General features: G+C 43.6%; 1 protein-coding gene across 2 annotated transcripts in view; it reads left to right on the top strand.

The window, feature by feature from the left end:
- The window catches only part of LOC138968812 (putative methyltransferase NSUN7), a 70693-nt gene that overhangs the window by 36120 nt on the left and 17208 nt on the right, over positions 1 to 17365 (top strand). For both annotated transcript variants that reach the window (XM_070341459.1, XM_070341461.1), the window contains exon 4: positions 16740 to 17023. In XM_070341459.1, coding sequence (XP_070197560.1) covers positions 16740 to 17023 — 284 coding nt within the window. The remainder of the gene's footprint in view (positions 1 to 16739; positions 17024 to 17365) is intronic.

Raw genomic sequence — 17365 nt, 5'->3', positions numbered from 1 at the left:
TTATTTTTATTTTCAGAAATTTTGACGAAAAGCGCTCTATTTCAGCAATAACTTCGTGGATTGCTTTGAAACTTCTAGAACATTTTACCAACCTACTAGACGTACTTCGAGCAAAAGTAGGGATCGTTACACGTATTTATTCAGATTTGACGCAATGTTTTGAAACATGTTTTTGAGTCACTTGAGAAAAAGTGACTCTATGTAATCGGTCAGTGTTAGTCTGTCCGGCCGGCCGTCCGGCCGGCCGTCCGTAGACACCACCTTAACGTTGGACTTTTCTCGGAAACTATCAAAGCGATCGGGCTCATATTTTGTTTAGTCGTGACCTCCAATGACCTCTACACTTTAACGATGGTTTCGTTGACCTTTGACCTTTTTCAAGGTCACAGGTCAGCGTCAAAGGAAAAATTAGACATTTTATATCTTTGACAAAGTTCATCGGATGTGATTGAAACTTTGTAGGATTATTCTTTACATCAAAGTATTTACATCTGTAGCCTTTTACGAACGTTATCAGAAAAACAAGGGAGATAACTAGCCTTTTCTGTTCGGCAACACACAACTTAACGTTGGGCTTTTCTCGGAAACTATAAAAGTGACCGGGCTCAAATTTTATGTGAACGTGACTCATTGTGTTGTGAATAGCAATTTCTTCCTGTCCATCTGATGCCTCATATAATATTCAGAACTGCGAAAGTGACTCGATCGAGCGTTTGCTCTTCTTGTTAAACTCGTCATTGGATTGCTCACTTGCGTCTAAAACAATTATGAGTTCACATCTCTTTAGACAAATGATTGATACACACACTGAAAACATGTTAGATGTGTATAAGCACTGGAGAAAGATTGCTAGGCATGTAAAGACGCTTGATACTTTAGGGATGATGATGGTGCCACAGCGATGTCCAGCCAAGCGTGACCGCAGCATGTTTTGAGAGGCACGCAGCGGTAATATAACTGGTCTCAGTGCGAAACAGCGTGAACGTTTATTTTTTCTCTCATGTGATTGCAATACTAGTAAATTCACCCCAGTGGTTACACGCAAATGAGACTTCGACATTATATGCATCAATCATTTATCTGTAGACATGCAAAGTCATGATTTTGTTGGATACAGGGGAACAATCCAATGATGAGTGTCGAGTGTAAAACCTTTTTCCATAACATTGCGTCAAATCTGAACAAATACATGCCACGATCCCAAATTTTGCTCGAAGTACGTCTCGAGTATGTTCGTAAAATATTCTAAAAGTGTCAAAGCTATCCACTAAGTCATTGTTGAAATACAGCGCTTCTTGCCATAATACCCCTACCAAAAGACGAAGAAAAAGCCCGTTTTTGACGGCGTTTGCGATCGACACCTGCATCATTAAGAATAGAATAGCGCACGTAATACACAAGCTAGCTAAACGAAACAATAATTTCTGGGTAGATACTTGATTTGGCTTTCTTCTCGGATGAACAATTAAGTGGCAACGGTTTGCCTATTGTGTTTTTTGTTCAATTTTTAAATGAACCCTTCTGTTTTTGTCCAGTCGGTTTTGAGGGTACCCTTAATTGAGCGGCGGTCACGTGATACCTATAAAATACATTATTAAACCAAAAGGCGATACAGATAGTCAAGTGAACGACCTTCACTGGCATATACAGTTTGGATGAAATGACACGGGAATTAACGCTTTAATTTGGGTGCAAAATCTGTTGCAATACATGTTTTGCCAAGTGTATATATACAATTAAAACAAGTCGCATAAGGCGAAAATACAATATTTAGTCAAGTAGCTGCCATTTTTCAGCAAGACCGTATACTCGTAGCATCGTCAGTCCACCGCTCATGGCAAAGGCAGTGAAATTGACAAGAAGAGCGGGGTAGTAGTTGCGCTAAGAAGGATAGCACGCTTTTCTGTACCTCTCTTTGTTTTAACTTTCTGAGCGTGTTTTTAATCCAAACATATCATATCTATATGTTTTTGGAATCAGGAACCGACAAGGAATAAGATGAAATTGTTTTTAAAGCCATATGTACTCGATGACTATACACGCTAATTGCTTTACCAACAGCTGGAGACAGACTAAATTAAGTTCCCTGCAAAATATTGTGGTCTAGGACCCCTTAAATGTTGAGATATTTGAATTTTCATTTTGATCTGGATCGTCCTATTTATATTTGGCAACACATGTAACGTTGATGCAAGGGAGAGAACACCGCGGCTTTGTTGACATCCTCACTTTTTCAGAGGCTAGAACAAGCTGTAATGCATGTATTATGGTCCGCGCATGGTGACGTATCGTCATTATATGGTCTTATGGTGCGTTTGACATCGATTGTGGGCAAACTACACTTTGTAAACACGGGAGTGCGTTAGTATGCCTTTAAATTGATTTCGACAATTTAATTTTGATAATAATTTTTATATATTTAATTTTCAGAGCTTGTTTTGAATCCGAATATAACATATTTATATGTTTTTGGAATCAGAAAATGATGGAGATTAAGATAAACGTAAATTTGGATCGTTTTATAAATTTTTATTTTTTTTTACAATTTTCCGATTTTTAATGACCAAAGTCATTAATTAATTTTTAAGCCACCAAGCTGAAATGCAATACCGAACCCCGGGCTTCGTCGAAGATTACTTGACCAAAATTTCAACCAATTTGGTTGAAAAATGAGGGCGTGACAGTGCCGCCTCAACTTTCACGAAAAGCCGGATATGACGTCATCAAAGACATTTATCAAAAAAATGAAAAAAAACGTTCGGGCATTTCATACCCAGGAACTCTCATGTCAAATTTCGTAAAGATCGGTCCAGTAGTTTAGTCTGAATCGCTCTACACACACACACACACAGACAGACGCACATACACCATACCCTCGTTTCGATTCCCCCTCGATGTTAAAATATTTAGTCAAAACTTGACTAAATATAAAAAGAATGCATACAAGGTGTACCCATTTCCGTTTTGCTCTAAAATGTTTGTGGTTTTTTTCTACAGATTTATATTAAAGTTTTAGGCAGAGTGCTTAAGAAGCATTGAAGAGAAAATTAGTTTGATTGACATTGAATCACTAACCCGCGAGTCAGTCAACCAAAATGGGCGACGATTATTTTGCGAGCAGACTAGCGGAATGGACTGGGTGTTCTTGCGGAAAGGACTTTAGCAGAGGGCATTTACCATTCACAAAACTTGTAAATCCTTTGCAAACAAATATACAGTATACTGCGAGTTTTTCAAACTCTCTCTCTCTATATATATACATTTATGCACACAAGGAGCAGTTTTCATTTGAACAGCCTTTCTTTAAAGCTTCGCTTGCAAAAACGCCGTTTTCCCGCCACCAATTGGCGTCTGTCATTTGTTTCTCAATGTGTTCCTATTTTCATTACTTTATTGTCCTATAGTTCGAAATTGATGAACTCATCATTTTCTAGCGGTTTTCTACAAGTTGCATGAACATTAAATACAATTTAAATGACAAAACTAGGAGTGAAATGAAAATAGGTATTTAATACGCGCCACACTTTAAGTTCCACGATGTAGTATCATAACAGCACTTTGATCATTCCGAACAATAAGCGAGTGTCATATTCCCTATAAAAACTGTGATATTGTTTATGACAATGTATTATAATGAGGCGATGACAACTGCCAAATTGACAACACACTTAAAGAGAAAGAAAAAAACATGCATAAGCCCTTTTTTATTTGCTAGCAAAAGCGTACAATACGTTTCTCTATTTCCTTCATATTGTTACAACGTTACGAATTAAGAATGATGTTCTCTCTCTCTCTCTCTCTCTCTCTCTCTCTCTCTCTCTCTCTCTCTCTCTCTCTCTCTCTCTCTCTCTCTCTCTCTCTCTCTCTCTCTCTCTCTCTCTCTCTCTCTCTCTCTCGCTCTCTCTCTCTCTCTCTCTCTCGCTCTCTCTCTCTCTCTCTTTTCACCCACCCCCCCCACACACACACACGCACATGCACAGACACACACGCAAGTACACACGCAAGTACACACGCAAGTACACACACACACAGACACACACACACACACACACACACGTAACACACACACACACACACACACACGTAACACACACACACACACACACACACACACACACACACACACACACAGACACACAGACACACACACGCACATACACACACACTCACGCGCACACACTTTTGTTTTTACTGGACTCTCAAAGATAGCTAAACAAAAGAACACGCAAGTACACACACACACACACACACACACACACACACACACACACACACACACACACGTAACACACACACACACACACACACACACACACACACACACACACACACACACACATACACACACACACACTCACGCGCACACACTAAGTTTTTACTGGACTCTCAAAGATAGCTTAACTAAAAAACAAAACAACAGCTTAAGGGCAGACATGGCACGGAAATTAAGTTTTGTTTCAAGGTTCTTGATCAAAATCTTCAGAAAAAAATGTTCTCTGTCCTTACAAGTGATATTAGTATGAATTATTGGTCAAAATGGAATTTTGATGTGACTTTTTTTGATAACACATGTAGTTTTTGGGACCGATCCTTCTTCCAGAAAAATAAAGAGAGAACTTTGTAGAATGTTTGTTTTATTCTGACAAGGTCCCTGGATGCAACATCAGAGCAAAGTTATCAAATTTAGGAACAGATTTGATTTTTTGGTAGATATTATAAGCACAAATTAAATCTCAGGAAAAAGGCAAGTTTTTTTTACTGTGACAGATTTTTAAAAATTATTCCTGGGTAATTCTTAAAATGTTTCTCCTTTACTGCACAAAGACAGTATTTGATGCTTAAAAAAATGATTCTGAGAAAACAGCGTCAACATTTTCCAAAATGGTGTCGAATGTTTATAACATATTATGAAAATAATCATTTTATTGCAAGAAAAAGGTTGACAACGACAAAATTACATTACACAACGATTATAATATGGTGTTCAAATTACCTAATAAAGCTGAGAACCCAAAACACGTTTTTGAACCAAACTTCCGTCCCATCTCTGGCCTTAAACAGCAAAGGAACCAGAAGAATCTAAAGCTCATGCAACAAGTTGACCATTATTACATAAATAAACATATCATATTCTTTCTAAACACTTCTAAACTCTTTTTTTTTTTTTTTAACAAGTTTTCATTGAAATTCCAAACTTTGGGCATGTAATTCTAACCAAGCGGTTGCTTTAAAGAAGTGGCGATTCTGTGGAAACGCTTTGGTCAGACTTTCAAAATTCTTCATACTTTTAGTCACAATTGATGTATAAACGTGTGACAGCACAAGATTCCTTTATCAGCGTTTTGTAGGGACTTAAATAAAACTGAAAAAGAACGGAACATTTAGATTTTCTTGTTTTCATTACATGCAACAAACATTAGGTCATTTGCACAATGATGTCATGGCATTGACTTTATTTTTTGCAATGAGTAAACACTTCAAACATATGCCGTTAGTTTTGCTTCAGACTGTGTACACCAAAAATGCATTGTGAGCAAAATAGTGTGTCTTTTAGAAAGTAACCCCCTTTTTCTAAGTCGAGCATTTTTGCAGACAGTGACCCCCTTTGGAGACACATTCTGTTATGAAAGCTGCCATTAGAAGTTCTTTTGAGGCCTGTTTAGGATAGCAGAGATACACTACTTCACAAAGCAGCTTAGCATATGGAGGATTCCCAAATGATAACAATTCACCTATTTGGTCCACTCAGATCACGGACTAATACATACATTTTAAAATACATAAGACACAAGTAAAAAATATTCATTATGCATAAATATTATAAGGCACAGTCTTTCCCGTAAAAACCGCTAGGTTCGCTGTCTTAGGCTTATCCATGGGATTAAACCACCCTTACTCTTTGAACCCCACCAAAAAGCAACATCATGACTGACTTATTTATGATTTAATTTCCGCAGATTGAAAATATAGTGGCATTTTAGAAATTAATTCATATATAAAGTTCCCAATATGCGCAGGAAGCATTTGGAGTAAGTTCTTGATCTTGATCTTGATCGATTACGCTGCTGGGTACCAGAAGACTGGCGTAAATGCAGCGGGGGAGAGTGCGGCAGCCTAATGGTGGTGTACGGCTGCTAGCTTGGCTTTAAAGATGCCAATGCTTTTGGAGGTTACAGTATTGTCCTCAAGTAGATTCCAGTCTTGTGCCGTCTTCACAAAAAAGGAGTTCCTAAACTGATCAGTGCGGCCTTGGGGCACTGAATAGGGTCTAGAATTGTTTCTTGAATACTGTGAGACGATGTTGGATGTGTGATGGTCAGGGTGTCTCACTGGCCTGATTTTACGGCCTTGCTTCTGCTCAGTTAAGAACTGGTGTGGTGGTAGTGCCGGTACCAGCCCCTCAACCACCCTATAGAAGAACGTCAGACGGAGTTGTTGACGTCGCTGGTGCAGAGGTTGGAGTCCAGTTTTCTCTAGGAGTCTGGTGACGCTGCCGGGGGTCGACGACCTGAAGTCGCCTGTGATAAACCTTGATGCTTTGCGTTGTACGCGTTCGATGCAGTCAATGTCTTTCTTCAGGTAGGGGTCCCAGACAACCGCCCCATACTCCAGGAGGGGACGCACAAGGGAGAGGTAGGCCTGCTGACGGCAACGAGGCGGGCAGCGTTGGAGGTTGCGGCGAAGGAAGCCAAGGGTGCAGTTAGCTTTTTTAGTGATAGAAGAAATGTGGGGGCTCCATTTCATGTCGTCTGAGAGGAGAATGCCAAGGTAGGGTGTGGATCTAACGTTTTGGAGGATGCTGTTGTCCAGTTGGTAGTAGAAGTCAGAGGATTTGTTTATACTGAGGATATAGCATTTAGAGGCGTTGAAGCGCATGCCCCAGGTAACCGCCCATTTTTCGAGGTGTCTGAGGTCTTGTTGCAGGGATTGGTGGTCCGTGAAGGAGTTTATTTCCCTATAGAGCAGGCAGTCATCGGCGAACAAGCGGACGTGGGACGATACGGAGGCTGGCAGGTCGTTAATATGGACAAGGAAGAGTAGTGGGCCGAGCACCGTCCCCTGTGGGACGCCAGAGTCTACTGTAGTTGATTCGGATGAAGTACCCTCGAGTACAACTTTCATGGAGCGCTTAGTGAGGAACGACGTGAGCCAGTTGAGTAGGGGGCCGTTTATGCCATAACAGGAGAGTTTGTGGAGAAGGTGGGGGTGGGGAACAGTGTCGAACGCTTTAGAAAAATCAAGCACAGCGACATCTACTTGTTTTCTTTGGTCGAAGGAGGTCAGGAGGTCGTGGGTTGTGGTGAGAAGTTGGGTTTCGCACGAGAATCCAGAACGGAAACCATGGTTTAGATGCGTGAGGATGTTATGCGAGTCGAGATGTGTGAAGATGTGGCGGCATATAATATGTTCTAGGAGTTTGCAAGGGATGGAAGTGAGGGAGATGGGACGGTAGTTCGCGGGGAGGTGGCGATCACCCTTTTTGAATACACAGGAGATGTTGGCCTGGAGCCAGTCGGAAGGGAGAGAACCGCTATCCAGGGATCTCTGGAAGATTGCACGGAGAGCAGGTGCAATCTGGTCGGCGCAGGTCTTTAGGACCAGGTTGGGTATGCTGTCGGGGCCTGGGGCTTTGGCGGGGTTGAGGTCACGTAGTAGTTTAGCTACTCCAGCTGTGGTCACTTCAATCTGCTCTATGGGGCTGACGGCGGGGGGTGGGGGAGGGGGGGTGAAGTTAGCACTCTTTGTGAATACTGATTTGAACTGGTCGAGGAGAAGTTTAGCTTTCCCTACGCTATCGTGTATGAGTTTGCCCTTGTGTTTTAAGGGGGAAACGCCGGTGTTGTCCTGTCGGCGGGACTTAATGAAGTTCCAAAATGGTTTTGTGTTGTTGCTGGACAAGCCTGCTTGGATCTTATCGTTTATGTAGCTCCACTCAGCGCGACGCATAGCGCGTTTACAGATTTTTTGGAAGTTTCTATACTCCGTCCAGATCTTGCTATGCTTGGCTCGCTTGAAGAGTCGTTGTTTCCTGCGGAGCATCCGCTTAAGGGATGCACTAAGCCAGGGGAGTGAGGAACGGTTCTTAGCGATGGTGGAAGGGATGTAGCTGTCGACAGAGGCCAAGAGAGACGATTTGAAAAGGTTCCAAAGATCTTCGGCGTTGGTGCCTTTGTTGTACTTGTTGACAATGGTAGTCGCTGCGGACTCAAGGTCACCCTTCAGTTGGTCCCACTTGGCGTCCTTGAACTTGTAGAACTTACGCTTGGTAGGGGGGGCGATGTGGGGCTTTACATCAAAGTCAGAGACTACAATGTCGTGATCAGCGAGGCCTGGAATTAGGCTAGTGGTCTTTAGGAGGGAGGGGTTAGGTGAATACAAGGTCCAAAACGCTGGGGCCCCGTGTGGGTTTTGTCTGGGTTTGGGTCAGGAGCTCAGCACAGGTGACATCTGCGAGGGACTGTTGGACCGCCCTATCGCTAGCACCGGGGGGGGACGGTGTTATTGCCCCAGTCTATATCTGGACAATTGAAGTCACCCGAGATTATCACATGTGGTGAACGCCTGCCGTTGTCCGACAAGAGATTCAGGGATTTCTGTAATTCCTTTACGTCATTTGCATTTCGGTATGGCATGTAGAAAGTACCTATGAAGAGGTCTTTGGTGTTGTGTAACTTGAGTTTAACCCACTCAAGTTCGCAGTCTGTGACTAGGTCAACCTGTTCGACGGCTGTAATGTCTTTACGGACAAGCGTGAAGACGCCCCCGCCCAGGGAGGACCGGTCATTCCTAAAGGTAGTGTAGTCGTCTGGGAAGATCTCAGATGACTTGATGCAGTCAGACGAGGGAGATTTACCTGGCTTAACGCCCTTTAGCCAGGACTCTGTTGCACATACAACGTCAGGTTTCACATAGTCCAATAAAGCCTTAAGCTCAGATTGTTTACCTATAATACTTTGACAGTTTACAGTGAGGATCCGCAGGTTTGTCTTTTTGGGGAGATGGGGGGAGGAGGATGACTGGTTCGACGGTTTGGGGGAGCGTCCCGGGGACCTTGATGGCCTAGCGCTACGGTCGGGGCGGGGGTTTGGGCTGCTGGTCTTGGTAGGGGAGAAGGGCGAGTCTGAGATGAAGGAGTCAATGCTGGCATCAGCCAGCGGGCTAAAGGAATTTGTCATTGAAATCTCAAAGCTGTTGAATGTAAAGCTATCACAGTTTATACTGTCGCAACGAGGGCATACCCAGCAGGCGCTCTTGTGTCTGTCGAGGGTATCCCATTCTGCACTGTTCAGGTCGACACAGTCATGATGAAACCAGATGTTGCAGTCATCACAACCAATGCCTTTTTGGGACCAGGAGACATTGTGGTCACAAATACCACATGGGTAGACTGACACGGTGGGGCCGGGATTTACTTGGACGTCGCCTGATAATAGCAAGGCGAATGCAAACATGCACGGGTTTGATGGAGTGGGGTGGGGGGTGGAGGTAAAAATACGGCGATACTTGCAGAAAGCAGAGTCAAGGTGGCTGGGGTCATGGTGTTCAGCAGGAGGAGGTGCAAGGCGATGGTAGGCAGCGTAGAGAAGGAAGGCAAGGAGTATACCACGAAGCATGGTGCTCGGAGACGAGGCGGATGGAGGTAGCAAGGTACGGGAAGCAGAAGTTCAAGATGGCGGAGGATCGGTCGAGGTTAGGGTAGGGTGGTATATTGAGGTTGGCACACGACACACACCTAAAAAGTTTCTACACAACTATAATTTCCATGCTAAATGTCCCTAGGTATGTTCTGAAAGAATTACACAGCGAGACACAAGGTTTGACTATCGATAACTTCCAAAAATACGACGGCTAAACTAGGACTGCTGATGAAACGCGTCCGCTCGCTGCGCATGCGCACTCTCTTCCTGCGAGGCCTGTTGGGATGATCGTATTCAACGCAAAAGCGTGGCCAGGTCTGAGATGTCAGTAAGTCCTTGTAAATTGTCCTTGCCATCTTTATAGACTGTTAGAGGTGAAGTTAGATTCGTTGTTTGAATGTGTCTTTTTTGTATGGTTGCTTCAGCTTTGATTGAGCCATAGGGTTGTGTATGAAATTTGCATTCAGTCTTTCTTTTTCTTGCTGAGTGTATGTACAGTCTAGAGAGGAGACGGACATGGTGTGAGCTTGTCCAGGGGGGTATATGAACATCTCAGTGGCAGGGGGATGGAAGCACTTGCTAATGAGTGGGAGTGTGTATGCGTGTGGTGTGCACGAGGATGTATGCACGTGAGTGATATTTGTAAATGTGTACTATTATGATAATATCATCTTTGTATTTATATTATTGAAATTCTTATATCTCGATGTACAGCGCTAAGAGCATAGTTAAATCTGTGAAGCGGCGCTATATAAGCTATCTTTATCAGGGGGCGGGGATATAGCTCAGTTGGTAGCGCGCTGGATTTGTATTCAGTTGGCCGCTGTCAGCGTGAGTTCGATCCCAGGTTCGGCGGAAATTTATTTCACAGAGTCAACTTTGTGTGCAGACTCTCTTCGGTGTCCGAACCTCCCCCCGTGTACACTACATTGGGTGTGCACGTTAAAGATCCCACGATTGACAAAAGGGTCTTTCCTGGCAAAATTGCTTAGGCACAGTTAATAATTGTCTACCTATACCCGTGTGACTTGGAATAATAGGCCGTGAAAGGTAAACATGCGCCGAAATGGCTGCAATCTACTGGCCGTATAAAATTTCATCTCACACGGCATCACTGCAGAGCGCCTAGAACTGTACCCACGGAATATGCGCGATATAAGACTCATTGATTGATTGATTGATTTATTATTATCATTATTAAGTCGTGTCCGTCCCGGCCTGGATTCGAACCCGTGACTCTAGGATCACAAGTCCAGTGGTCTACCACCTGAGCCGCTACGAGACCCCAACTTTATGTGCAGACTCAGAGATGATATCCATGTCCCATCCCCGTGTCACCACAGCGGCACGTTTCAGTAAGACCTGGGTCATTGTGTCAAAAGGGCAAGTGGCTGATACCACCTGCACACGCATACACCTGTGTATCTCACCTAGAGTCGGGTTAACACCCGGGAACATCCCCCCATGGTTACACCGTGAGGGCGTAAAACACCATTTATCATCCAGATGGTGAGCAGAATCGTGCGCACAAGAAGGACTGTGCCTTTAAATTAGTGGTGACGGTTTAACGCTACCTGGACCAGAGGTATACGCACATACGCGCAAAGATATATATCCTTGGCATTCGATGTCATTAATCCAACAAAATAAAGTAGATGTGTACTGCCGGGCAGTACATACCCCAAGCGAAGTCGTCCATCTGTGTGTACATGATTCTCTCTCTCTCTCTCTCTCTCTCTCTCTCTCTCTCTCTCTCTCTCTCTTAAAATGTGTCATCGATGACGTGTTTTCATACTTGCTAATGCGGCAGGCTAATCATGACGTCAAATTGAAACTTCTTGAAGTCTCTCAGAAAGGGACATGAAAACCATGTGGGGGTTACTGGTTTGGGCTGAAAAAAAATCCAACTCCACCTAAAATTCAAGCGCCTATGGGGCTGAATTATGCAGCATAAATTGTGAAACATCAGGATATCTCACACTTTCAATTCTGCCATCATGTCAAATCTGACAACAAACCTACCCACAAAATGTCATAAATATCGGTGTAGAATTGAGACTTAACGGTTTTTAACTGCCAAAAATAAGTTTTTTTGACTGGAATAGTTTGTCTTGAAATTCAGTTTGGGACAACGGACCCACCCACTAAATTTCATAAAGATAGGTGAAAATTTAAATGTAACGGTTTTTAACTGCCAAAATTATGTTTTTCTTCTGGAAAAGTATGGAGTGAAAATCAGTTGGGGACAACGAACCTACCCACAAAATTTCATAAATATCGATGAAGAATTGAGATTTAACGGTTTTTAACTGCCAAAAATAAGGTTTTTTGTCTGGAAAAGTATGTCTTAAAATTCAGTTTGGGACAACGGACCCACCCACTAAATTTCATAAAGATAGGTGAAGAATTGAAATTTAACGTTTTTTAACTGCCAAAATTATGTCTTTCTTCTGGAAAAGTATAGAGTGAAAATCAGTTGGGGACAACGAACCTACCCACAAAATTTCATAAATATCGGTGAAGAATTGAAATTTAACGGTTTTTAACTGCCAAAATTATGTTTTTCTTCTGGAAAAGTATGGAGTGAAAATAAGTTGGGGACAACAAACCTACCTTTAAAATTTCATAAGAATCAGTGAAGAAATAGGATTTAACGATTTTTTAACAGCCTTGACACTGAACATTTGATAAATCATTGGTGATGTCATCATAACCCAGTCGTTGTAGTTGTCGTCGTAGTTGTTGGTGTTGTTGTTGTCATGTTCGTTGTCGTGATTGTTGTTGTTCTCGTGTTGTTGTTTTTGTTGTTGTTGTTGTTGTTGTTGTTGTTGTTGTTGTTGTCGTCGTCGTCGTCGATGTCATTTGTTGTTGTTGTTGTTATCGTCGTCGTCGTCGTCGTCGTCGTCGTTGTCAGAGGTTATTTCTAAAGATTTCATTGATAGTCTTTGTTCTCGTCACCAAGACTTGCTAAGAACAAGCTTGGAACAGCAAGAGTTCCAAGAACAAGATTAGAACAACTCATTACATCATTACCAGTACGTCATTTGTATTTAGAACACACTTTAGAAAAAAACTCTTCAGCTACAAACCAGTCACCCTCACATGTCGGAGGTGTTTGTCTAAACCACTTACTGAAATGTTTTGAGGTTTAATGACCATACACATGTTGAACCGGTGAGTGTCTTCCGCTGCTTAATTCGCAAATAACTATTTTATTAAAGTCCGCTTGAAACGCTCAAAGATGAAATTCCATGTTAAAAAGTGACAAAAGTTTCACATTTTCCCGTTGTAACAGCTTCCGATGATATTATATGAAAATTCTGATCCTCTGAGAGGATTCCCCGAAACAAAATCAGTTTGTACGCCTAATTTTAATAGAATTGTCCAAACAGTGTCGCTAATATTGTGCTAAAAGATGAATTCTAGAACAATGTTCACAGACAGACACCACTTGGCAAAAACATTTTCAGTGCTGGGAGATGAAAAAAAAAACTACCTCGCTACGCGCGGGCTTCGCCCGCGCTCCGCTTGGATAAGGGCACACATTTGTGCCCCACAAACTGCAAATGATATACAACCGAGCAAGTCACTGCTAAACACTTCCCCCAACCCTTTGTATCCAAGGCACTGAGTTATTGATGGCCGCAGGAGCGGTCATCTATTGGAATGCATTCGGAGAGGTGACATGTCTCGTTTTGTTACCGTTCTCTCTCTCTCTCTCTCTCTCTCTCTCTCTCTCTCTCTCTTTCTCTCTCTCTCTCTTTCTCTCTCTCTCTCTCTCTCTGTATGTAAGTTTTTGTCTGTGTCTCCCTCTGAGTCTCTCCGCTTCTGTCTTTCTATGTCTGTCTCTGTCTATGTGTGTGTGTGTCTCTCTCTCGCTCTCGCTCTCTCTCTCTCTCTCTCATCTGACTCCTGGCACACAGGTCAAAGCAGAGGTTAACTTGAGTGCACGTGTACCTAGCAGGAGGGGGGTGATTCGGGTCAGAAGTGGGGTAAAGCACTTTGGTCTTCAGTCTTTGGGTTATAGCTTTCAGTGAAGAAGATGCCAACATGAAATTGCACTATGCTCTACTATTTATTGTCCTTGTCTATCGGACACGAAGAAGGGAAGTTACAATCGCCCCAGGCCATATATACTCTTTGTTTCCTGAGCCTGGACCATTGATACGGTTACCTCATGGATCTGTTCATTCTTCAGTTTGTCGGTGTCAAAAGTTATACCCCCGGGACATTCCACACAACCGTTCTTTGTCCCGTTCCCGTACCAACCAAGGAATGCTGCCACAACAATGGAACGCTGCGCAAACGGCAGTTTTTTGGCATCTTTCAGCAGCGTCTGACCATAGTGGCAGCCGTCCTTGGTCGGTAAGGGAACGGGACCTCGAACGGATGTGTGGAATGCGGGTATGACAACTCAGTGTGTGAGAGCGCTACCGTTGCGTTACCGTTGTTTTAAGTTCCTTTAACGATCCAAGCGTTCCGTTACCGATGGGTTGAGGTTCCATTACTGTTCATTCTGATCGGGAGGGGAACGGCTAAAAATGTGAACATGCAGCCTAAACTCAGCCGTGCCTGCCGACCCTACCGTTCAAAGCAGTTCCGTTAACGATCAGTTACGTTCATTGCGGTTCTGTCCCGATCCCTCCCGTGCCCGCACCGTTCCTTGGTCGGTAGGGAAACGGGACCTAGAACGGTTGTGTGGAAAGGGGGTATAAGACTCGACCACTTGGCTTATGGTGGAGACAGCTGGAAGATCTCTGGATATCATTGAAGAGGAGTAGTCTTCCTTTTAGAAAATGTGTACTCTGCCTTGCAGATTACAAATTTGTGCTGTCGGGGCTGGGTAAAGGGAGTGGAGGGTAAGGGGGTGGGGGGTGGGTAAGCGAGGGGTAAAAGAGACGAAAGAGAAAACTGGACAGGGAAAAGTCACTGCCTGAAGTATTCAATAAATAAAGCCACACAAATTTTTTTTTTAAATTACCACATATGCAGGTTTCCAATTCATATTTTTGCAAAGTATCTGCACAGGCATGTGTGCCTTTGTGAGTATGTTCGTGGCTGCTTTCATGGGGTGCCTGTATCTTCAGGAATTTGAGGATTTCTTTTAGCTTTCTTTTTCTGACACCGTTGATTTAACGTCATTTTTACAGGACAGTTTTTTTCCTTTCAGTTATAAGTTGTAGTAGTTTGACCTTATTGTTTTAGGACAAGTAGAGCTCGTTCACCAGTAGCAAAGACTCACTCAGTCCGTCAGTGTGCCTGAGTGTGTGTGATGGGGGGGGGGGGCTCTCCCGTGACCGGCCACCTGCAATGTACGGACAGGTTTGCACTGGCCCAAGGGTGTCCGTTCATGAGAGGGACTGCTGTAACAGCAAAACTAGTGTGAAACATAAGTAATCAATTTATGCACTTGACTATATTCACAACAGGGACCTATCACTCTTCTTTGCATGTTTTTATGTCTACGGATTTTCAAATACTCTGCAACACATGTAACCCAAATTGAACATGTGCCCGGACAATACCGCTTCTTTTATGAAACCATTGCTTCGGCCATGTTGATTTTAATCAACCAATTTTCTTGTATATATCTATTGGTATACAACTCAGTGGTCTAAGGCTGCCAGAACTGTCATTTATCACGTGCCCGCATTCCTCAGTTTGGGCTGTTATCTCCCTTCGCCTGAGAGCTGTTATCTACGGCAGTCGGCTTGCCCTTGTCGTCAGGCTGTTGGCCGCCTAGCGGTTGTTGGCGATGACTGATGGGACCAAGTTGTGGAGTATTTTAAGTCACATGCCCTTCTATGCAAATGAGAAAAATCAACAAAGATAGTCCCTATTAGTAATAGGTACCTTTCTGTGTGACAGGAACAAGTCTATTAACCTTTGTAAAAGATCGTGGAGATTACCACAGGCTTGACACCCGACCTTGACCTTGACAGAATCATGGGTCCAAAAATACGCGCATCTCAGACCATCTTATAAACACCTGCCTTTGTAGTTCAAACATATTTATTTCAGGAAACATAGGGTGACATGTAAAACAACACTGGAACCACTTGGGACCACACAGCTAGCTACGCGTGTGGTTATGTATTAACATGCATACACGAATTGCTTTATCACACATTCTTCAACACCGGTTACAGAAAGGTTGAATGACGGCCGAAAAGCAGAGTTCACATTAGAGCATCTGTTTCAATAAGTATCTAAAACAGAACAAAAACTGAAACAGGTTTACAAAAAGCAGTAGCACGAGTGACTTTTACAAAAAAAAAATGATGACCTGACATGGTGAAAGAGCTGGGGGGACGTGCATGGGACGTGCATAGGACGTGCTTGGGACGTGCATAGGACGTGCATAGGACGTGCATGGGACGTGCTTGGGACGTGCATGGGACGTGCATAGGACGTGCTTGGGACGTGCATGGGACGTGCATAGGACGTGCATGGGACGTGCATAGGACGTGCATGAAATGCGTTTCACCATAACTTCAATGGCTTCTTCTTATACCTTTTAAAATACATCTCGTTTCAGTTATAGCAACTGGTTAGTCCGTTAGATCAGAAAAGGAGACAGAAAGGGGAAGAAATAGCTTGACGGACTTTTCAAATATCAACAGAACGTGTCACGCCTTTGTCAGACAAATAAAAACGAATTCGGAATCAACATGCAAACAAAACCATTTACCCAGACATTTGCAGTAATGAGCGTACTTTGCAGGTGTTATGCATCTGTAATAAATCATTGTCTTCTCCTTTCAGCTACGTGAGTTGGAACCCCTAGTGACGGTGGTGCTATGGGACTACCCGTCTCGAAAGTTCCAGACGCGAGTCCCCTTCGAAGGCAAAACACTTTACACCAACATTTCCAGTAAAGAGCGTAGGTTTTTATTAAATCATTACCTTCTCCTTTCAGCTACGTGACATAGAACCCCTGGTAATGGTGGTGCTATGGGACGACCAGTCTCGCAAGTTTCAGAAGCAGGTCCCCTTGGAGGGCAAAACCCTGTGCCACGTCATTTCCAGCAAAGAGCGTACATACGTTGTAGGTTTTGCATGCATCAGTAATAAAATGTAATCATTCTCCTCTCCTTTCAGCTACGTGACGTGGAACCCCTGGTGATGGTGGTGCTCTGGGACTACCAGTCTCGCAAGTTCCAGATGCGAGTGCCCTTTGAGGACGAGGTGCTGGCCAAAGACATCTCCGGCATCGAGGGCGCCATCATGGAGCAGAAGACCAAGCTAGGGGCCAGCTTAGCGCGGCGTCGGATCAAGGCCGCAGCTCCAAACATCGAGTTCCTCCTCCCTGATAACGTCCGCAAGCAGACCTCCAACCAGCGACCCATGCCCTGCTACGCCTGGGTCAACACCATCAAGATGCAGTGAGTGTGTGTGTGTGGGGGGCGGGGGGTGTCGGGCTGGGTGTGTGTGTGTTGGGGGGGGGGGGTCGGGCTGGGTGTGTGTGTGTGTGTGTGTGTGTGTGTGGGGTTGGGGTTTTTGGCTGGGTGTGTGTGTGGGTGTGTGTGTGTGTGTGTGTGTGTGTGTGTGTGTGTGTGTGTGTGTGTGTGTGTGTGTGTGTGTGTGTGTAATAATAACGACAATAAAAAATATCTTTTCCAATTAAAAAAAAAATGGTACGTTAAGTTTTGTCAGGTCGAGTTTCGGGATCCCTTATTTGGAAGGCGGTCACGTGACCCCTGTAAAGGAGATCTTTGATCCGAAAA

Source organism: Littorina saxatilis, linkage group LG6 (genome assembly GCF_037325665.1).
Source record: "Littorina saxatilis isolate snail1 linkage group LG6, US_GU_Lsax_2.0, whole genome shotgun sequence".
Lineage (NCBI taxonomy): Eukaryota > Metazoa > Mollusca > Gastropoda > Littorinimorpha > Littorinidae > Littorina > Littorina saxatilis.
Note: the sequence above shows the minus strand (reverse complement) of the source record. Positions and strands in the feature narration are given on the sequence as shown.